The 22,726-nt window shown below is 39.8% G+C and overlaps 1 protein-coding gene across 1 annotated transcript; it reads left to right on the forward strand.

Moving 5' to 3' along the window:
- Positions 1 to 4,104: 4,104 nt before the first annotated feature.
- On the forward strand, positions 4,105 to 22,726 carry sfxn1 (sideroflexin 1). Its single transcript, XM_063000480.1, has 10 exons — positions 4,105 to 4,268; positions 5,796 to 5,966; positions 7,796 to 7,894; positions 7,990 to 8,065; positions 9,402 to 9,487; positions 9,694 to 9,821; positions 11,401 to 11,450; positions 15,959 to 16,008; positions 16,116 to 16,163; positions 20,921 to 22,726. The coding sequence occupies exons 1-10, from the start codon at positions 4,105 to 4,107 to the stop codon at positions 21,015 to 21,017; spliced, it is 969 nt and encodes a 322-aa protein (XP_062856550.1). The 3' UTR covers positions 21,018 to 22,726.

A 22,726-nucleotide genomic window follows, 5' to 3' on the forward strand; every position in this document is an offset into this window, starting at 1 on the left:
AACTAAAACAGTAAACGGAAGACAACAAGGATTATACACGGTAACGGTTAGATTCAGAAATAAGGAGCGAAAACACGATCGGCAAAACGAGACACACAAACAGAGTTCAAATAAGAGTCACTGAATCAAACAGACATGTGCTAGTAACGTGACAGTCCGTGGGAGCATGGGAATTGTAGTCTATTATTGTTAGAAGCAGATCTTAAGACCTCCATCCACCCCCCCAGAGTCACAAGAGGACAAAATCAAAGCTGAGCAGAGTGATTACTTGACCCCCCAGCCTAGATACTGATACAGACTCACTTCACTTCACAGGCTTGTGTTCCTTTTAAGAAACCTGTAAAGAACTTTTTGTAGTTTTGCACTTTTGCTAATGTAAGGAGGTTCTGCTGCACAATATTTAAAGTAAGGGTTGTTTGTGAGCTATTCTTATAAAGGATATAGCTAATTAAGATTTCTATTTTGTTTTAATTATTGTTATATCGTTATCATTATAAAGTTTGAGTCTTTTGGAATGATAGGTGGTGCTGTTACTATTTTTCACTTCTGCAGTCTTTTAATTTAAAATGCAAAAAAAAGAAAAGAAATTTGTGTCTTTTTTCAATTGCATTATACAAGAACAAAAACATTGAAATCGTAATCGACAATCGGTAATAATATTAAAATAATTGAGATTTTTATTTTTTTTTGCAAAATTGCCCAGCCCTATGTGTGGGTACACATAGTCCATCCCCCACCCTGCAGATACAGTGGCCAATTAGTATCTGCTGCAGGCACTGCCAGTTATGCCCGCCAGATGGCTCCCAGCTGACCGGTGGCAACAACGAGCTTCGAACTGAGGAGTTCAGAATCTCGGTGCTGATGTGCTAGTGTAATATCCCTCTGTTTATATCCTTATATCACTTTTAGAAGCACTAGGACCTAAAAACAACATATAAGATATTGAAAATCAGTTAAACAATACACCCTTACAGTCACACAAACAACCTAATCCCTATGTACACACAAATAAAAACCGACCCCTTCTTTGTTTTTGAAGACTGAACCTATTATTCAGCCATGATAATAGCCATAGCAGCTGACATGGAGTTAGGAATTGAACAAACAAACATCACTGAAATAATCACAAATAGTAAAGCCAGTTTTGCGTCAGTATGGAGTCTGACTGCATATTAAACATGTGGATTTGTGTTAAACTTTATTTATTGCTTCAGTATAAAGTTAAAACTCTGTTGATCATCTTGTAATAACCACACTAATGTTGTCAGGAAGCTTTAATATACCACTGTATCTCTATTATGATTACGATTAGCATGTTTAGTTAGCGCTTGTAATGCCCTTTACTATAAAATCTAAATGCTGAACTGGTTTTGCTCACCGTGTTTGTTAATTTTTACTGTTCTACAGTACATTACTGCCATGTTCACTTTGACACTATTTCTTAATAATCAAAGCATGTGTGAATTGTTGATATGAAACTGAAGTAACAGACACCTAACAGCGGTTGGTTATCGATTAAGAAATTGGCAAATTTGCCTCCTTATGTGTAGGCTATGTCTTGGCAGTCTTGGTATGCAATTATAGTTGCAATTTTGTGACTGAATGAGTGGGATATATGCTTCTTTGTTCAAAGACAACGATCGGCTGTTGTTCAGGGTTAGAGGGTAAAAAAGTCGGATCATAGGTCCTCATAACTGGTGCGACTGCGGCCCCTGCTGGCTGACTGATGGCGCCTGCACAGGGTATGAACTCGACTCGTGCAGGTGAAAAATGCACAATCCGTACTGACTATGCGTGCCGGAGGGGGCGCATGACAGTTGGGAGGCGTCCTCAGTCAGCGGTGAAGGGTCGAATCAGTATAGAGGACGCATTCAGGGTAAACTGGACACGATTAGACTGCGGGATAAAAATTGGGGAAAAAAAGTGGGGAAAATAGTAAAAAAAAAAGAAAAAGTTACATGCAACAACTTGGTTGACTGATTTGGTGCTAGAGACGGTGTCATGTAACTTTGGCTTGGTTTCCTAATTCCTAATTATGAAAAACTACAGCTGCTGACATTTTTATGCTTGTGAAAATAGGGCTAGTTTGACTGCACCTATTACAAAGTATAAAACCCAGACAGGAAATACCTACGAATAAAAAAAGTCTATGAATAAGTACATAACTCAAACTTGTGAAGTAAGATAAGATAGCCTTTTATTATCCCACAAGGGGAAAATTTGTAATGTTACAGCAGCGTTCAAAAATATAAAGATATAAAAGTGTTGGCGCCCAGGTGGCGCAGTGGTAAAACACGCTAGCACACCAGGCTCAGATGGCAGAGCTGAGATTCGATACAATGTATTCGAAATCCCAGCTCTGCCATCTGGCTGGAATGGGCGGCTATATAAACAACGTTTGGCTGTTGTTCATCCAGGGAAGGGAGCCGGACAGGGACCTCATAACTGATGCAATTAAGTGCTCTGCTGGCTGGTTGATGGTGTCTGCACAGATTAGAGGAATAATGGTGATCAGGGTGTGGCTTTCCGTGCACAGGGCTGATTGGTATATGAACTCGTCTCATGCAGGCGAAAAGATGCAGTCGGCTACTGCTCACGTGTCGGAGGGGGCATGTGTCAGTTCGCTCTCCTCAATCAGGGGTGGGGGTCAGCACCAGTAGAGAGGAAGCATGACGCAATTGGGTAAAAATTGGCTGCGCTGGAAATGAGGAGAAAATGCATTAAAAAATGAATAAATAAAGATAAATAAGTCTTTACACATGTATTTAAAATAGAAATGTAAGGATATATACAGTATATAAGCTATATAAAAAAATTACAAGAAATAAAAAGTGCTATTTTATAGAATGTATTGCACAAAGTATTGCACAGATTTTAAAAAGATATTGCATATGCTTCAGGTTTATATTAAATGAGTGCAGATATAAAACCATATACATTACTGTAATGGTGATGATTGTCTGAAGTAGACATAGTTGTAGAGGATTTGCTGCTGCTGATGATGATGCATATTGAGATTCCTATATTAAAATTCCCCTTATTCTAGGAATTGCCTTTTTTGTAAATATAAATAAATGTTACATTTGATCACATTTAAAAAGAGGGGGCAAACAGGGCAAAATACGAGTCAAATGCTTATAGAATATTTAAGTTACAGTATTTTGAAACTTCACACAATAATCAGATGAGTTGGTAACAGGTAAGGGAATCATGATTGGTTATTAAAGGAGGATCCACCAAAGGCTCTGCCAGCAAAGATGGATCGTGGCTCACCACATGACCACACTTTGTTAGAAACTGTCCATCTATCATACATAATAATATGAAACCATACAGGGAATCTCAAGAAATTGTAGTCTGTGTATGGCAAGGCCAGAATACACTGCTGATTGTATATGACCTCCGAGCCCTGAGACGGCATTGCATAAGAAACTGTCATGTTACTGTGATAAATATACACACATGGGCTCGGGAGCACTTCAGAACAATGACTTTCTTGTCATTTATTGATGAATTAGTTTATTATTAACATCCCTAGTATCCATAGTTGCCAAATGATTACAAAGTAGGAAAGGTGATGTAACAGTGGTAAGCATGCCTCTGTCCCTTAACTTTTTAAAGTGTGGTTTAGGCATCAAATTATTAATTTGTTTTTATTCACAAAATACAATGAAGGTGGTTAATGAAAATACTGGAAGTATTTTATTCTACTTATTAAAAGAAAAATGAAGATAACACTTTGGGGTTTGCATTTGTAGGTCTGTAGTCTCCTAATGTATGAACGTCCCAGGCAAATCACACATGCAAATGATGGAACATGCTTTGTGGTAGGGCAGAAACAATTCAACAATAAATCAATGGGGTTACCACAAAGTCCAACAATGAGCCTTAATGATTGTTCCTCCACAGTTAGGATCTATTTGGTAAGCATAGAGGAAGGTGTCTGTGCCCTAGACAGCATTTATTTTATGCTAGTCTCTGTCATGCATGCTCTGTTATGACCCCAAGTCTTTTTAACCAAGAAACGAGTTTAACTTGCTATTCCACCCTAAAATAAGAGATTACGACCAGGCTTCTCTCACTCGTTTCTTTCTCACAGGCAGCATGGCAGCCGAGCTCTCAACCTCCATAAACGTCAAGGAGCCTCGCTGGGACCAGGGAACCTTCGTGGGCCGTGCAAAACATTTCTTCACCGTCACAGATCCACGCAACATCCTGCTGTCCAATGAGCAGCTGGAGAGAGCGCAGCGGATCATTCTGGACTACAGGTACTGCATGCTCGCTCAATGATCCTTAACTCCTCTTCCACCTGAAGGAACAAACATCAGTTTGGTTCAGGTGTTTGCCATCTATTAAGAGGGAAAAAAGATTGAAGTTTTGACCTCATTAGTGATAAAGTTGTAACAGTTGTATCCACCTGCCAGTGATATTGGTATCATGCCATTCTGCTTTGCCAAATACAGTGGTGCTTAAAAGTTTGTGAACCCTTTAGAATTTTCTATATTTCTGCATAAATATGCATTATCAGAATCTAAAAGTAGATAAAGAGAACCCAGTTAAACAAATGAGACAAAAATATTATACTTGGTCATTTATTATTTATTATTATTAAACATTCAAGCACCACTGTATGTCTGGGAGATGGGGGATGTCAGTTCCTTGTGACACAGTCATCTGTGCCTTGGTGAGCATTAGTTCGCTTCAGGGGGGTGGCACTGTGGCTCAGTGGGTAGCACTGTCGCCTCACAGTATGAAGGTCCTGGGTTCGATTCCCAGGTGGAGCGGTCTGGGTTCTTTCTGTGTTGAGTTTGCATGTTCTTCCCATGTCTGCTGGGTTTCCTCCAGGAGCTCCGGTTTCCTCCCAGAGTCCAAAGACGTGCAAGTAAGTTGAATTAGAGATACAAAATTGTCCATGACTGTTTGACATTAAAGTTGAACTGATGAACCAGTAACTACCTGTCCTGTCATGAATGTAACCAAAGTGTGTAAAACATGACATTAAGATTCTAATAAAATAAAAACCTTGCACCCATATGGACAATAACTGGCTTGTCTGAGAGAGGTAGGGCTGGAGGGATTCCTAATAACAGCTGCAATTACAACCTCTGCTGGCTGATTGATTGTGCCTGCACAAAGACAGGCATAATGGAGACTGGTGTGTCACCCTCCATGCACAATACAGATCTTTATATAAACCTGCTTGGCGCACGTAAAAACAAGTGGTCGCTTACTGCACATGTGTCGGAGGGGGCGTGCATTAGTCACTGTCCTTCTAAGTCACGAGTGGAGATCTGCAGCAGTAGAAATATGATTGCGTTACTGGATATGACTAGATTGGGAGAAAAAATTAAGGGAAAATGCTTTTAAAATAATTTGCTGGTGCGGGACTACTCCTGGCGCCTCAGTGACGAGACACCATCCCCCCCATTACAAAAGTAAACTAACAGAAGCCGACCTGTATGAGAGATGCATCCAATGAAATAAAGTGAATAATGCTTTTAAAAATCTATTCAAAACACACAATTATAGAAACAATGAACGCGCCATTAAAAAGCCCGAAGACCCAAACAAAAGACAGGATAGTCTGGAAAAAAAATCATCCATGTGGTCGCCAGGATTCTGAGCTAGCCTTAGCCACCATAGTAAATACAGCTTTATACAATTACTATTAAGTTCGCATATAAACAGTTCATTCAGAGTCTACAGTCCAAATAGGTTAATAAAGATTCTTGCTAATACACAGTCATATGTATATTTTCCATTTTTCTCTGTTTCCACGCGTTTCATTTTTTTAGACAAGGGGTGGTGGCACCGGGTCTGACGGAAGATGAGCTGTGGAGGGCCAAATACATCTTCGACTCTGCCTTCCATCCGGATACAGGCGAGAAAATGCTGGTGATTGGCCGCATGTCCGCTCAGGTTCCCATGAACATGACCATCACTGGCTGCATGATGACTTTCTACAGGTGAGCAGGGTCAAGGAATCGACCATTCAGTTAACAGTCACTACACTACACTACATTCACAACAGGGTAGGTTTCAGAGACCGCTGTATGTGCTTGTAACTCAGCTGCATTGACTCATTCAATTTATTAAGACTGTAGCTAATCAAAAGGTAGGAAAATAACTGAAATAATCACGAATTAAGCTGACTGCAAAACTTGGGACTTAAATTAGTGAATAGAGTGAGCAGTGGGATGAACTTCCAGTATCTTTGCCCTTTTGCCCAGACTTCACACAGTTTGCATGATCCTTCCCTATTTGCATATTTATGAGGGAGAGAAGCTTTACTCTCCATGTTGCTACACAGACACAAGCTCACGCAGAAGTTTCATATAATCTTAATCCTTTGGGAACTGTGGATATGAATTGTTGCAAGTGGAACTTTGGCCTGATTCTTAGTCACAGTGGACTCTCCTCTTCATGAGGTGCCAGGCATTTTCAATAGGAGGCAATTATTTACTACAGGCAGGCCAGTCAAGCACACACACTCTGTGGGTGTGTTCGAAAACCTAGGGAGCTGCCTTGCTGTCTTACTGTCTACATAGGCAGCTGCCTCAGTAGAGAGGATTCTAATAAGTCAATGACTTATAAGTCAGGTTATTCGAACACGCTACTTAGACAGCGCTTCCATCGGGTTTCGGGTTTCGCGTTTAGCATTGCCATTAAAACCAATGGATTGAGGTAGCACAGCACGCTAACATCAATATAACATCTCCCTTCATGTACCGATAACGGTTACATTTCCTGACAAGCTCGACCTTGCAAATAAAAACACTCGGTACAAGTTTATACAAGTTAAAAATCAGTAATATTTTATTTACGTTTGAAAATAACTCCATTCGTTTCTCTGCCCCGTCAGCCATGTTTATTTTTCTGTGAGAGAAGAGCACCCGACCCGCAATGAATTCTGGGATTGCCTTGGTCACTAAGGCAGCGTCGGATTCTCACTCGTTCTTGAGCCAAAATAACATTGAAATAATAAGATACCTCAGTAGTGAGGATTTTAAGGCATCTAGGATTTCGAACACCCTCATTCTCGGGAGTGCGCACAGGATGACGTAAAATGCTGCCTATGTAGACAGCACACTAGCTTTTCGAACACACCCAATGTCACATTATTATGACCTCTTCCCACCTTCGACGGTGGCAGCGCATAGCTCACAAAGGAAGTCACGTTTCATGAGCTGGTTTGGTGGGTATATAAGGTGTGTGATAGGCTGAGTGTACAAGTACCATGGGTAAAATTGTCTTCCTGGAGCGGATGGGATCTTCCAGCAAGACAATGCGACATGTCACATGGCTAGAATGTCCAACATTGGTTGGAAGAGCATGAGCAAGACTTCCAAGTTCTACCCTGGCCCCGTAATTCACCAGACTTGAACTCACTTCCATCATCATGTTCGCTCTGGGATGCACTGTAGTCAGCATGGCTCCAGATATCTGTGACAACCTACCAGGACCTTAGTGAGTCACTCCCAGCCTGTCTAGCTGCTGTCTGTGCTGCACACTGCAGTTACTCTGGATATTAGCTGGTCGAATGTGTATTTGCATAATAGAGTTTTAGATTGTACTTCTTGATGCAGTGGCGGACTGCGTTAAGTGCCAAAGGTTTTTCAAAGCACTCCCAAACCCATGTGCCTATATTGGTTACAGTAGACATAGATGTTGAATGTCCTGAATTATTAGCAGTCTTGTTTTGAGAAATGTCTATTATTCAGTAGTGCCACTGTAATGTGCACTCGTTCTTAACAATCTTTTTAATGATGTTATGTATTTTTTTTGTCACCATCAGATCCACCCCAGCAGTGCTGTTCTGGCAGTGGATTAATCAGTCCTTCAATGCAATAGTGAACTACACCAACCGGAGCGGGGATGCCCCGATTACAGTCAAGTAAGCACATATGTAATTAAATCCTTCTGATACAGTGTGGAGAATTTTTAGATATCATGCTGCATTAGTAGTGACTCCTGATTGCTTGTGTTCAGTCAGCTTGGTACGGCATATGTATCGGCCACGACGGGAGCAGTGGCCACGGCGTTAGGACTCAACGCACTAGCAAAGGTATAGTTTTTTTTTTTTTTTTTTACTAAACTCCTATACCTGAACCACAATGAACAACGTCAGAATAAATTAAAATGTTGGTTGCAAGCCAAGTCCAACTACTTTGCCTGATCTTCTTTTGACTGAATGGGCAAAAATTTCAATAGGAACTCGCCAAAATACTGTAAAAAGGTCCCCCAGAGGAGCAATAAGTAAGCAGGGCATATTACTGCCCATTTCTAACTAGTTCATGGTCATGTGTCCACAAACTTAACATTCTGGTGTACTTTAGCAGCTGCAATGGAGATACAGATGATGGAAAGTAACATTAACACTGATTATCTCATCGCGGCACCTGTTAGTGGGTGGGATATATTAGGCAGCAAGTGAACATTTTATCCTCAAAGTTGATGTTAGAAGCAGGAAAAATGGACAGGCGTAAGGATTTGAGCGAGTTTGACAAGGGCCAAATTGTGATGGCTAGATGACTGGGTCAGAGCATCTCCAAAACTGCAGCTCTTGTGGGGTGTTCCCGGTCAGCAGTGGTCAGTATCTATCAAAAGTGGTCCAAGGAAGGAACAGTGGTAAACCAGCGACAGGGTCATGGATGCACATGGGGAGCGAAGGCTGGGAGCGAAGGATGGGGATCCAACAGACGAGCTACTGTAGCTCAAATTGCTGAAGAAGTTAATGCTGGTTCTGATAGAAAGGTGTACATATACAGAGTGCATCACAGTTGCAGTGGCTGTTTTGGCAGCAAAAGGGGGACCAACACAATATTAGGAAGGTGGTCATAATGTTATGCCTGATTGGTGTATATCAGAAACTATATATTAAAATGAAGTAGCTAGTGTGGAGTAGAGCCAGCCTTTGCTGTCATGTAATCATAAATTGTTTATGATGAGATAAATCAGGAAAGAATGTTTGTAACATATAATGCATCTGATTCTATAAACTTGTCTTGTGGGTCAAAAACATCTTTTGGAGGCATCTCGAACCTGTTACCGGCAGGCTGGGCACCTACACGAACAATGATTGGCTCTTTTGCAGGGAGGGTGTCGGAGGGGACCTCATAACTAATACATTTACGTCCGCTGCTGGCTGATTGATGGCGCCTGCACAGAGAGGAGGGATAATTCGATCCATGTGCAAGTCTGATCCACATATAAACTCACCTCGCGCAGGTGAAAAGAAGCAGTCGGCTTCTATACATGTGCAAATGTATATTTTTACCTGTCAGATTTGTTTGCAGAAGTCAGTAAAGTCATAAGACTGCCATGACATTCATGTCCCTTAGAGGTATATGCAAAGTTTTACTTCGACTGATGTTTAACTTAGATTTCTGTGTTTTTTCTAGCATGTCTCCCCACTCATAGGACGTTTTGTACCATTTGCTGCTGTCGCTGCTGCTAACTGTATCAACATTCCACTGATGAGACAAAGGTACAAACCCAATCGCCTGACATTATAAATAATTGTTCCTCTTTTCAGGGTCAATCTATTTAAAAGGATATTTAAAATGTCATCAGTATCTTAACAATCTGTGCACAAGTTAAATCTAATGTCTGATTTTCAGATTCTCCTGGGTGTGAAAGGAAAGAGAAGTGAAGCTTAAGAATTTAAAATATGTGACTGTATTTCTCTCACAGAGAGCTGAAACATGGTATTCCAGTAACAGACGAGAATGGAAATCGGTTAGGAGAATCTACAAAAGCTGCTCAACAAGCGATCTCACAAGTGGTGATCTCCAGGATCCTCATGGCCTCACCTGGAATGGGTGTGTCTCATTTTTTAATGAGATTTTTTGTAACATCTATCTAATCTATCTATCTATCTATCTATCTATCTATCTATCTATCTATCTATCTATCTATCTATCTATCTATCTATCTATCCATCCATCCATCCATCCATCCATCCATCCATCCATCCATCCATCCATCCATCTTTAGATTAGATTAGATTAGATTAGGTAGGTAGGTAGGTAGGTAGGTAGGTAGGTAGATAGATAGATAGATAGATAGATAGATAGATAGATAGATAGATAGATAGATAGATAGATAGATAGATAGATAGATAGATAGATAGATTAGATTAGATAGACCGATCAGGCATAACATTATGACAACCTTTCTAATATTGTGTTGGTCCCCCTTTTGCTGCCAAACAGCCCTGACCCGTTAAGGCATGGACTCCACTAGACCCCTAACAGTGTGCTGTGGCAGCAGCAGATTTTTTTAACTCCTGTAGCCTGACTGGTCTGCAGCTATGCAGCCTCATACGCAACAAACTGTGTTGCACTGTGTATTCTGACACCTTTCTATCAGAACCAGCATTAACTTCTTCAGCAGTTTGAGCTACAGTAGCTCGTCTGTTGGATCGGACCACACAGTCCTTCGCTCCCCACGTGCATCAATGAGCCTTGGCCGCCCATGACCCTGTCGCCGGTTTACCACTGTTTTTTCCTTGGACCACTTTTGATAGATACTGACCACTGCAGACCGGGAACACCCCACAAGAGCTGCAGTTTTGGAGATGCTCTGACCCAGTCGTCTAGCCATCACAATTTGGCCCTTGTCAAACTCACTCAAATCCTCACACTTGCCCATTTTTCCTGCTTCTAACATCAACTTTGAGGATAAAATGTTCACTTGGTGCCTAATATATCCCACCCACTAACAGGTGCCGTGATGAAGATAATCAGTGTTATTCACTTCACCTGTCAGTGGTCATAATGTTATACTGTACATACATATACTGTATATTTGTTTTAAATAATGTTTAGTGTCTGTGTAAAGTTTGGTATGTAGTTATCTGAGGTAGAACTCTCTGTTACGCAGTATTTGTTCATTGTGTTTGCATGGAACAGCAGGAACAGTATTATCAGTGCCACAATAATAACAAATTAAGATATAGAAAAATGAAAGGATGAAGATAAGAAACATTATATAAAATGTCAGATGAATGTCATTTTCCTTTCTGATTTACATTCTTGTTGACTACAGTCTGTTTGCAAACACCAGCATTTACTGGAAGGTTCCAGGGGAAGTGTATTAAATTAGAAAACAAATTTCAACAAATATGAAATGTCACTCTGAATTGCCCCTTTCTGTTAATTATCAGGTTAGTGTGCTACTTAAAATTGACTGTTAATCCATTGTGACCCTAGCCAGGAAAAAATAGGATTATGAAGATTATTGAATGAATAAAAATTAATGCATAACACTGTTCGATTTAGTCAGGTGTGTGAGATTTATTAAAACAATGGGGCCTGTTGAACTAGTCCATATGTGATGTGTGTGTGTTTACGCTGTATTAACTGTATTAACTGACTCTTTTTTTGTGTGTTATTTTAGCTATTCCACCATTTTTAATGAACTCTCTGGAAAAGAAGGCATTCCTGAAGGTATGGCATTTACATTATATATTATTTGTATTAGCATACCAGTGTTTATATTGGATCAAAGGTAGTAGTGCATCGGAAAACATTGTGTGTTGTGAATTAATCTGGTCACGCACTTGGCAAATCATCTTGGCAACCCCCAAAAGTGCACTTTGTGGTGGGTCTGTTTTATATGGAATTACTGGGCCTAATGCAGTAACACACCCCGGATAGAATGCCAATCCAATACAGGGCATCACTCCCACCCCGCCAGATCCGGTATGTATGCAGATGCCCATTCAGCCTATAGCACCACTGGGAAGTTGAACCCTAAACCCCAAGCGGTAGTGGGCTGTTGTAATTTATTACCGCTTAACCCAGCTGCCACTGGCTTCAAGAGAACCAGACTCAACAGAGACCTCCATCCTCATTGGGATCCTCATTCAATTAAAATAAGATTCAATAGGCATTTACATTTGCAGCATTTAACAGACGCTTTTATCCAAAGTGACTTACAATTCTGACTGAATACAATTTGAGCAATTGAGAGTTTAGGGCTTTTGCTTAGGAGCCCAACAGTAGCAACTTGGCTGTAGTGAGACTTGAACTGGCAATCTTCTGATTACTAGTCCATTACCTTAACCGCTGACCTACCACTGCCCTTAATAGACCTTTACTAGAAAGATCAAACCAACTAAACAATAATTCATTATTAATGATTAATAGTGGCATAGGACGTGGCATTAAAATGATCTTTGGTTGGCCATTCTCCTCACTGCAGTGACACAAACTCATTTCAGTGGCCAGTGCTCTTTTCTTTGGAATGGTGCTCGCACAGCAGACAGAAGCAGAATAAATAAACTCAAGCTCCTTAATTGGGTCTGAACAATGCTCACAACACTAAAATAAGGACCTTTAGTCATAGGCTGATTCCACTAAGATGCAGGACTGAACGCTACTGGAAGTCTTTCCTAACAGCTGACATTAGACTATTCAATCATTTATCAAGAATAAATCTATCTCAGAACAATACAAAATATCAAGTCATTATCATGTTAAACAGGTGCAGCAGTGTTGTTGTGATTTATAAACACTGTTTAAAATGACTGGAACACAGTCTGTTAGCACTGGTCGTAGGTGTTGTCATGGATTAGAGCTATTTTCTTTTTTCACCAATAGTGTGTGTTAATCTTGTAGTCATTTGTTTGTGGACAATTTTTGATCAAAAGATGCTGTTGGCTTTATATTTTTGGTTGGAGCACTCTTTTCCTTCCAGCACTGATGTGTTTAACAGTACCAATAACCACTTTTGATAGATACTGACCACTGCAGATCGGGAACACCCCACAAGAGCTGCAGTTTTGGAGATGCTCTGACCCAGTCGTCTAGCCATCACTAGTCAAACTCACTGAAATTTTTCCTGCATCTAACACAGCCTTTCTCAACCGGGGTGCCGCGGCGTCTGGCTTCATCAGGGGTGCCGTCAAAAATATTCTGATAGTGATGAGTTGTTCGCGAACGATCCGATTCTATTGAACGGCTCTTTAAAATGAACAAAAGGAACAGAGTCGCGCCTCTGGGAGCCGCTACATACAGGTCCTTCTCAAAAAATTAGCATATTGTGATAAAGTTCATTATTTTCCATAATGTAATGATAAAAATTTAACTTTCATATATTTTAGATTCATTGCACACCAACTGAAATATTTCAGGTCTTTTATTGTTTTAATACTGATGATTTTGGCATACAGCTCATGAAAACCCAAAATTCCTATCTCAAAAAATTAGCATATCATGAAAAGGTTCTCTAAACGAGCTATTAACCTAATCATCTGAATCAACGAATTAACTCTAAACACCTGCAAAAGATTCCTGAGGCTTTTAAAAACTCCCAGCCTGGTTCATTACTCAAAACTGCAATCATGGGTAAGACTGCCGACCTGACTGCTGTCCAGAAGGCCATCATTGACACCCTCAAGCAAGAGGGTAAGACACAGAAAGACATTTCTGAACGAATAGGCTGTTCCCAAAGTGCTGTATCAAGGCACCTCAGTGGGAAGTCTGTGGGAAGGAAAAAGTGTGGCAGAAAACGCTGCACAACGAGAAGAGGTGACCGGACCCTGAGGAAGATTGTGGAGAAGGGCCAATTCCAGACCTTGGGGGACCTGCGGAAGCAGTGGACTGAGTCTGGAGTAGAAACATCCAGAGCTACCGTGCACAGGCGTGTGCAGGAAATGGGCTACAGGTGCCGCATTCCCCAGGTCAAGCCACTTTTGAACCAGAAACAGCAGCACTGGACTGTTGCTCAGTGGTCCAAAGTACTGTTTTCGGATTAAAGCAAATTTTGCATGTCATTCGGAAATCAAGGTGCCAGAGTCTGGAGGAAGACTGGGGAGAAGGAAATGCCAAAATGCCTGAAGTCCAGTGTCAAGTACCCACAGTCAGTGATGGTCTGGGGTGCCATGTCAGCTGCTGGTGTTGGTCCACTGTGTTTTATCAAGGGCAGGGTCAATGCAGCTAGCTATCAGGAGATTTTGGAGCACTTCATGCTTCCATCTGCTGAAAAGCTTTATGGAGATGAAGATTTCATTTTTCAGCACGACCTGGCACCTGCTCACAGTGCCAAAACCACTGGTGAATGGTTTACTGACCATGGTATTACTGTGCTCAATTGGCCTGCCAACTCTCCTGACCTGAACCCCATAGAGAATCTGTGGGATATTGTGAAGAGAAAGTTGAGAGACACAAGACCCAACACTCTGGATGAGCTTAAGGCCGCTATCGAAGCATCCTGGGCCTCCATAACACCTCAGCAGTGCCACAGGCTGATTGCCTCCATGCCACGCCGCATTGAAGCAGTCATTTCTGCAAAAGGATTCCCGACCAAGTATTGAGTGCATAACTGAACATAATTATTTGAAGGTTGACTTTTTTTGTATTAAAAACACTTTTCTTTTATTGGTCGGATGAAATATGCTAATTTTTTGAGATAGGAATTTTGGGTTTTCATGAGCTGTATGCCAAAATCATCAGTATTAAAACAATAAAAGACCTGAAATATTTCAGTTGGTGTGCAATGAATCTAAAATATATGAAAGTTTAATTTTTATCATTACATTATGGAAAATAATGAACTTTATCACAATATGCTAATTTTTTGAGAAGGACCTGTATATGTTTATTTCTGCGCAGTTCGGCTGTAATCCACCCAGTCCGCTTCCATCAGTAGAGGGAATTAATCAGTCATAATGAGAGCTGTTTATTGTCGAAATTTAAATCCGAAAACGGAGAGCAGAGAGCGAGCGACACACACACACACACACACACACACACACACACACACACACACACACGCTCTGCGAGAGAGAGACACTCAACTCAAACTTAAAAGAAGCTTTATTGGCAAGACAAATAAGGACATTCGTATTGCCAAAGCAAGTTACAGAGAAATAATAAAAATAACAATAAGAAAGAACAAATATATACAAAACAGTTACATGTGCAAAAAAATATAAAATAAAATATTAATAAAAACAGTGCAAAATAATAACAATAAAAATTATACACACACACACACACACAGAGAAAGCGAGACACACACACACGGAGAGACACACACACACTCAAACTGATTGTTATTACTACCTCATTACTGTAAATATTATAATTTTTATTGTTATTATTTTGCACTGTTTTTATTAATATTTTATTCTATTTTATATATTTTTGCACATGTAACTGTTTTGTATATATTTGTTCTTTCTCATTGTTATTTTTATTATTTCTCTCTAACTTGCTTTGGTAATACGAATGTCCTTATTTGTCATGCCAATAAAGCATCTTTTGAGTTTGAGTTGAGAGAGCCGTAACCGAGCTACAGAGAGAACATGCAAAAAAGAAGCAGTGCTCTTAGTATAATGACAAATAATTGAGAAATAAACTATAAACTCGTTTAATTATGTTAAATCTGATTCGTTCATGGCTCGAACTGAGCTTTTCGAGTCTAACTTACATCAAGAACAAGTACAGGGAGCGACTGAGGGCTCTGGACCAGGGGCTCCGTGTCTGCCTCTCATCCATCCCTGCCAGAATAGGGCGACTGTGTGCATCATCCCAGGCTCAGGTTTCCCATTAAAAGTAAGTCACGTTTACCCCTCCCTCCCTAAATGACACCTTATGGTGTGTGTGCGTGTGTTAGCAGTCCGAGGGATGCAGAGTAAGTAAGTTTTTTAATACATTTTAGACTGGGGTGACTTGAGATTTTGCATACTTTTAAAGGGTGCCGTGACTGAAAAAAGGTTGAGAAACACTGATCTAACACATCAACTTTGAGGATAAAATGTTCACTTGCTGTCTAATATATCCCACCAACTAACAGGTGCCGTGATGAAGAGTTAATCAGTGTTATTCACTTCACCTGTCAGTGGTCATAATGTTATGCCTGGTTGGTGTATACCTCCATGTTATTACTAGTGCCTACATGACCTATTACTAGAACCTTACAGAGCATTGATGATGATTTTCTGTTACAGAGATTCCCATGGATGAGCGCACCTATTCAGGTCGGCCTGGTGGGATTTTGGTACGTACGATTTACGTTTACGATTTGGTGGTGGTTCTAACCAGCTTTTGTCAGTCGTTAACTGTCTCCGTACAAGCCATTTATGACTTTATTTCTTTTCTGTTTAGTTTGGTCTTTGCTACTCCGTTGTGCTGTGCGCTGTTCCCACAGAAGAGGTAAAAACAAGTTGTTTTTATACTTTACAATGTAACTGGAAAGACAAAAAGCATTTATTTTTATATTCACTTCCAATAACAATCAAATAGTAAGAGCAACCCATAATGTCCATTAAAATCGAGTGCATATTAAGGGCATCCACAAAGCCATAGTTCAAAAAACGGCCAGTGATAGCTCTGGACTAGTAAGCAGGTACTGGAGGTACTGGACTAGTAAGCAGAAGGTTGCCGGTTCAAGCCCCGCCACCACTGAGTTGCTACTGTTGGGTCCCTGAGCAAGGCCCTTAACCCTCAATTGCTCATCGTGTTCCGCTCATTGTGTAAGTCGCTTTGGATAAAAGCGTCTGCTAAATGCTGAAAATTTAAATGTAAAATGTTTCTACTTATCTGTAGGAAAACAGATCAGACACATAATGTGCATTTTTAAGCTTAGAATCTCTACTTTTTATTCGTATAAACTAAAGTACTTACTAGTAGTAATTTATGATGGTATTATAATACAAAGTACTAAATAAATCATGAAATTAATAAATCTTTTTGTCATTACAATTACAATTTATAATTGTTTCCCATAAGAAATAATGTAAATACAATTAATCCGTGCCAGACCTTCCATACCACCCCCTTACCTAACCTTTCTAATGTCTTAAATGGTCTTTTTTGTTATAAATACAAGTATATTTTCCATTAAATCTTAAATTATAGAATATAATTATATTTATATTGAATTTATATTAATATTGAATTTTACAAAATATAAAGAAAACACCGGAAAAACACTGTCACTCACTGTATGTATGTATATATATATATACAGTGTATCACAAAAGTGAGTACACCCCTCACATTTCTGCAAATATTTCATTATATCTTTTCATGGGACAACACTATAGACATGAAACTTGGATATAACTTAGAGTAGTCAGTGTACAACTTGTATAGCAGTGTAGATTTACTGTCTTCTGAAAATAACTCAACACACAGCCATTAATGTCTAAATAGCTGGCAACATAAGTAAGTACACCCCACAGTGAACATGTCCAAATTGTGCCCAAAGTGTCAATATTTTGTGTGACCACCATTATTATCCAGCACTGCCTTAACCCTCCTGGGCATGGAATTCACCAGAGCTGCACAGGTTGCTACTGGAATCCTCTTCCACTCCTCCATGATGACATCACGGAGCTGGTGGATGTTAGACACCTTGAACTCCTCCACCTTCCACTTGAGGATGCGCCACAGGTGCTCAATTGGGTTTAGTCCATCACCTTTACCTTCAGCTTCCTCAGCAAGGCAGTTGTCATCTTGGAGGTTGTGTTTGGGGTCGTTATCCTGTTGGAAAACTGCCATAAGGCCCAGTTTTCGAAGGGAGGGGATCATGCTCTGTTTCAGAATGTCACAGTACATGTTGGAATTCATGTTTCCCTCAATGAACTGCAGCTCCCCAGTGCCAGCAACACTCATGCAGCCCAAGACCATGATGCTACCACCACCATGCTTGACTGTAGGCAAGATACAGTTGTCTTGGTACTTCTCACCAGGGCGCCGCCACACATGCTGGACACCATCTGAGCCAAACAAGTTTATCTTGGTCTCGTCAGACCACAGGGCATTCCAGTAATCCATGTTCTTGGACTGCTTGTCTTCAGCAAACTGTTTGCGGGCTTTCTTGTGCGTCAGCTTCCTTCTGGGATGACGACCATGCAGACCGAGTTGATGCAGTGTGCGGTGTATGGTCTGAGCACTGACAGGCTGACCTCCCACGTCTTCAACCTCTGCAGCAATGCTGGCAGCACTCATGTGTCTATTTTTTAAAAGCCATCCTCTGGATATGATGCAGAACACGTGGACTCAACTTCTTTGGTCGACCCTGGCGAAGCCTGTTCCGAGTGGAACCTGTCCTGGAAAACCGCTGTATGACCTTGGCCACCATGCTGTAGCTCAGTTTCAGGGTGTTAGCAATCTTCTTATAGCCCAGGCCATCTTTGTGGAGAGCAACAATTCTATTTCTCACATCCTCAGAGAGTTCTTTGCCATGAGGTGCCATGTTGAATATCCAGTGGCCAGTATGAGAGAATTGTACCCAAAACACTAAATTTAACAGCCCTGCTCCCCATTTACACCTGGGACCTTGACACATGACACCAGGGAGGGACAACGACACATTTGGGCACAATTTGGACATGTTCACTGTGGGGTGTACTCACTTATGTTGCCAGCTATTTAGACATTAATGGCTGTGTGTTGAGTTATTTTCAGAAGACAGTAAATCTACACTGCTATACAAGCTGTACACTGACTACTCTAAGTTATATCCAAGTTTCATGTCTATAGTGTTGTCCCATGAAAAGATATAATGAAATATTTGCAGAAATGTGAGGGGTGTACTCACTTTTGTGATACACTGTATATATATATATATATATATATATGGAGAGAGATGCTCTGAGTCAACTTGTTCGTGACGCCACGTGTTTCACGAATTTCTATTCGTAATCTGAAATTTGTTCGTACGTTAAGTTGAAAAAGATTGCTCGTAACCCGAAATGTTCGTATGGTAAACCATTCGTAACTCAAGGGTCTACTGTATTTACATATATGAAGCACTATATCTTTTTTTTTTGTGTAAAAAATCTTTATTTCCTGCGGTAAATATCTCACACGTGAAAACATAGCATTACACAAACAAACAAATTAAAATCTTACCACAATTTTACAATGTAAAAATCTTTGCACAGTTTTACAGTGTAAAAATGTTCGCACAATTGTCCAGTGTAAAAACCTTTGTACAATTTTCCAGTGTAACAATCTTACCACATTTTGTCAGTGTAAAAATCTTAGCACAATTGTCCAGTGTAAAAATCTTAGCACAATTGTCCAGTGTAAAAATCTTAGCACAATTGTCCAGTGTAAAAATCTTACCACAGTTTTCGGGCGGCACGGTGGCTAAGCGGGTAGCACTGTTGCCTCACAGCAAGAAGGTCCTGGGTTCGATCCCCTGGTGGGGCGGTCTGGGTTCTTTCTGTGTGGAGTTTGCATGTTCTCCCTGTGTCTATGTGTGGGCTTCCTCCAGGAGCTTCGGTTTCCTCCCACAGTCCAAAAACATGCAAGTGAGGTGAATAGGAGACACTAAATTGTCTATGACTGTGTTTGACATTAAACTTGTTAACTAATGAATCTGGTGTAACCAGTAACTACCGTTTCTGTCATGAAGTCTGTAAAACATGACATTAAAATCCTAATAAATAGTAAAAAAAAAAATATGCTGAATCTGCTGAAGATCTGGCTCAATCCAAGCCAGTAGACATCTTTTGTTTGTACAGTAGACCCTTGACTTACGAATTTAATTGGTTTTGAAGGGCTGTTTTTAAGTCAAAATGTTTGTTAGTTAAACCTATTTTCCCATAAGAAATAATATAAATAGAATTAATCCGTGCCAGACCTCCCAAACCCCCCCCTTACCTAACCTTTCTAATGTCTTAAATGCTCTTTTTTGTTATAAATACAAGTATATTTTCCTTTAAATCTTAAATTATAGACATTCCTGTAATAAACAATAATAAACAACATTACACAGTAGTACTGTACTGTACATAAACAAACACATCACATTTCAGTACAGTTTGTGTGCTGTACCATACACCATAATACATTTCTTTCTTTTTTTAATAAAATGTATCTACCAGAAACAACAATAACTCTCATATTTCTCTATTATTTCCTTCTTTATTTCAATAGTGTTGTATTTTGTAGGTGTAATTGCACAAAAGAAAGAATACTTTACTCAGCGACTTCCTTCTTCTCTCTCACTCACTGTCCCCTCTGTCTGATACACAGTGACACCTACTGGCAGGAGTAATTTTACAACAAATAGTAATATATTGATTTTATCACCACTACGCTTTCTCGGCACCTTATTTGGGGACATTTTATTATTGAATTTTACAAAATATAAAGAAAACACCGGAAAAACACTGTCCGCTGTGCGAATGTTCACTCACTGTTTCATGTTTTTTTTCTGGATTTTTTGTTGATATTCTGCCTCTCTCTGTTAAAATAAACCTTCCATAAAAATTATAGACTGTTCAAGTCTTTGTAAGGGGGTAAACTTACAAAATCAGCAGGGGATCAAATACTTATTTCCCCCACTGTGTGTATATATATATATATATATATATATATATATATATATATATATATATAGAAAGAGAGCGAGAGACGAACGGAGTCAACTTGTTCGTGACGTCACGTGTTTCTCGAATTTCAGTTCGTAATCCAAAATTTGTTTGTACGTTAAGTTGAAAAAGATCGCTCGTAACCCAAAATACTCGTATAGTAAATGGTTCGTAACTCAAGGGTCTACTGTATTTGTACTTGTATGACTGTAAGACTGGTAAGAATAGTAGCACATTACAGGTAAATTTAGGTTGTTGATTAAAGCCTTGTTTTTGTCAATCCTGTTTTTGTTTGCTTTTATTACTCACTTTTAATATTGTCTGTTTTCCAAAGTAAAAATCTTAGCAAATTTTTTTAGTGTAAAAATCGTATTTATTGTGGTAAATATCTCACACATGAAAACATGGCGTTACACAAACAAAAAAACTAAGAAATTAAAATCTTACCACAATTTTCCAGTGTAAAAATCTGACAGCATTCATTCATTTATTTATTCTTTTATAAAATCTGATCTAACAAGGTAAACAAGTTAAACTAAACTTTGCTGCCCTTGACATGGCTGTGTGTTTGATCTTGTGTAGCTCGATGGCCGTGAGTCGTCTGGAAGCTGAGCTACAGGAGAAGATTCGCTCAGATCACCCGGGAGTGGAGAGAGTATACTTCAACAAAGGACTATGAGAGGAACTTCATACCTCCTTACATTCTGCCATCACCATCCCATTCATTTAATCTCATTGTGTTTTTATTCCACCTTCAGTGTGCCAAAGTTTTGTTTCCCCAAATTCTCATCAACCTTAGATGTTTTGTAAAATGGTATTTTTAGTAAGTGGTGGGTTTTAATCAGATGAAGTCTTTTTAATGGTGCAGGTCTGTACTAGTGTTAGGTAACACTCGTCTTAAATGGTGCTGATTAGCTTTGTATCTCCAGGTAGGATTGTTTGTGTTTTTCATTTGTTGATTACAGTGCAGTCCATCAGAGATAAGCGAGTCAGTACTGTATTTTGATTTGGACAGTGCTTTATTCTTATTTTTTGGGCTATTTACTTAAGCACACCGGATCTGAAATGAAACTTGAATATACCTGCTTTAAATTATTAGTTGTTACATCTATAGTAATTGAACCATGCAGGAATTAAAGCATTTTTATAGCATTTATATAGAAGCATTTAGATGAATTAATATCAGAAAAAATTTTTCAAATATTTTAATGATTTTAATAAGTCATATATTCACTGATGAGCCAAAACATTTGGACCACTTGCTTAATATGCTGTCAGACACAGATTTGACAAGACATCTGAAGAAGTCCTGTATGATCTGGTACCAGGACACTACCAGCAGCTCATTTACCAGATGGTTCCAGCTGTCCACATGATTCTGAAAGGGAAAAAAAACAGGATTTGTCAGACCAGTTGACCTTCTACACTGATCAGCCATAATATTAAAACCACCTCCTTGTTTCTACACTTACTGTACATTTTATCAGCTCCACTTACCATATAGAAGCACTTTGTAGTTCTACAATTACTGACTACAATTAATTCCCCCACAGGACCACCACAGAGTAGGTATTATTTAGGTGGTGGATGATTCTCAGCACTGCAGTGACACTGACATGGTGGTGGTGTGTTAGTGTGTGTTGTGCTGGTATGAGTGGATCAGACACAGCAGCGGTGCTTGAGTTTTTAAATACCGTGTCCACTCACTGTCCACTCTGTTAGACACTCCTACCTAGTTGGTCCATCTTGTAGATGTAAAGTCAGAGATGATCGCTCATCTATTGCTCCTGTTTGAGTTGGTCATCTTCTAGACCATCAGTGGTCACATGGCGCTGCCTATGGGGCGCTTTTGTCTGGATATATTTTTGGTTGGTGGACTATTCTCAGTCCAGCAGTGACAGTGAGGTGTTTAAAAACTTCATCAGCACTGCTGTGTCTTATCCACTCATACCAGCACAACACACACTAACACACCACCACCATGTCAGTGTCACTGCAGTGCTGAGAATGATCCACCACCTAAATAATACCTGCTCTGTAGTGATCCTGGGAGAGTCCTGACCATTGAAGAACAGCATGAAAGTGGGCTAACAAAGCATGCAGAGAAACAATACTATGAGTAACCACCATCAGCCAAATATGTGATATATCCCTGATCATGACATGCACAATTGTTATTAAATAGATGAAATGGTCCTGATGCTTTGGTGCATCACTGTATAGCATCGGTTTGCAAATTCTGTGCCATTGATGACTGTGCTGTAATTTTGCTGTCAAACCAAACCATGTGCCATATTCAATAAGGAACAAATACCATCTGTAATAATGATGTACATTTTGTTGTTTTTGTTGCGTTGTTGTAATTATAAATTGATGTTATTATGTCCA

This window comes from Trichomycterus rosablanca, chromosome 1 (assembly GCF_030014385.1).
Source record: "Trichomycterus rosablanca isolate fTriRos1 chromosome 1, fTriRos1.hap1, whole genome shotgun sequence".
In the NCBI taxonomy this organism is placed as follows: Eukaryota; Metazoa; Chordata; class Actinopteri; order Siluriformes; family Trichomycteridae; genus Trichomycterus; species Trichomycterus rosablanca.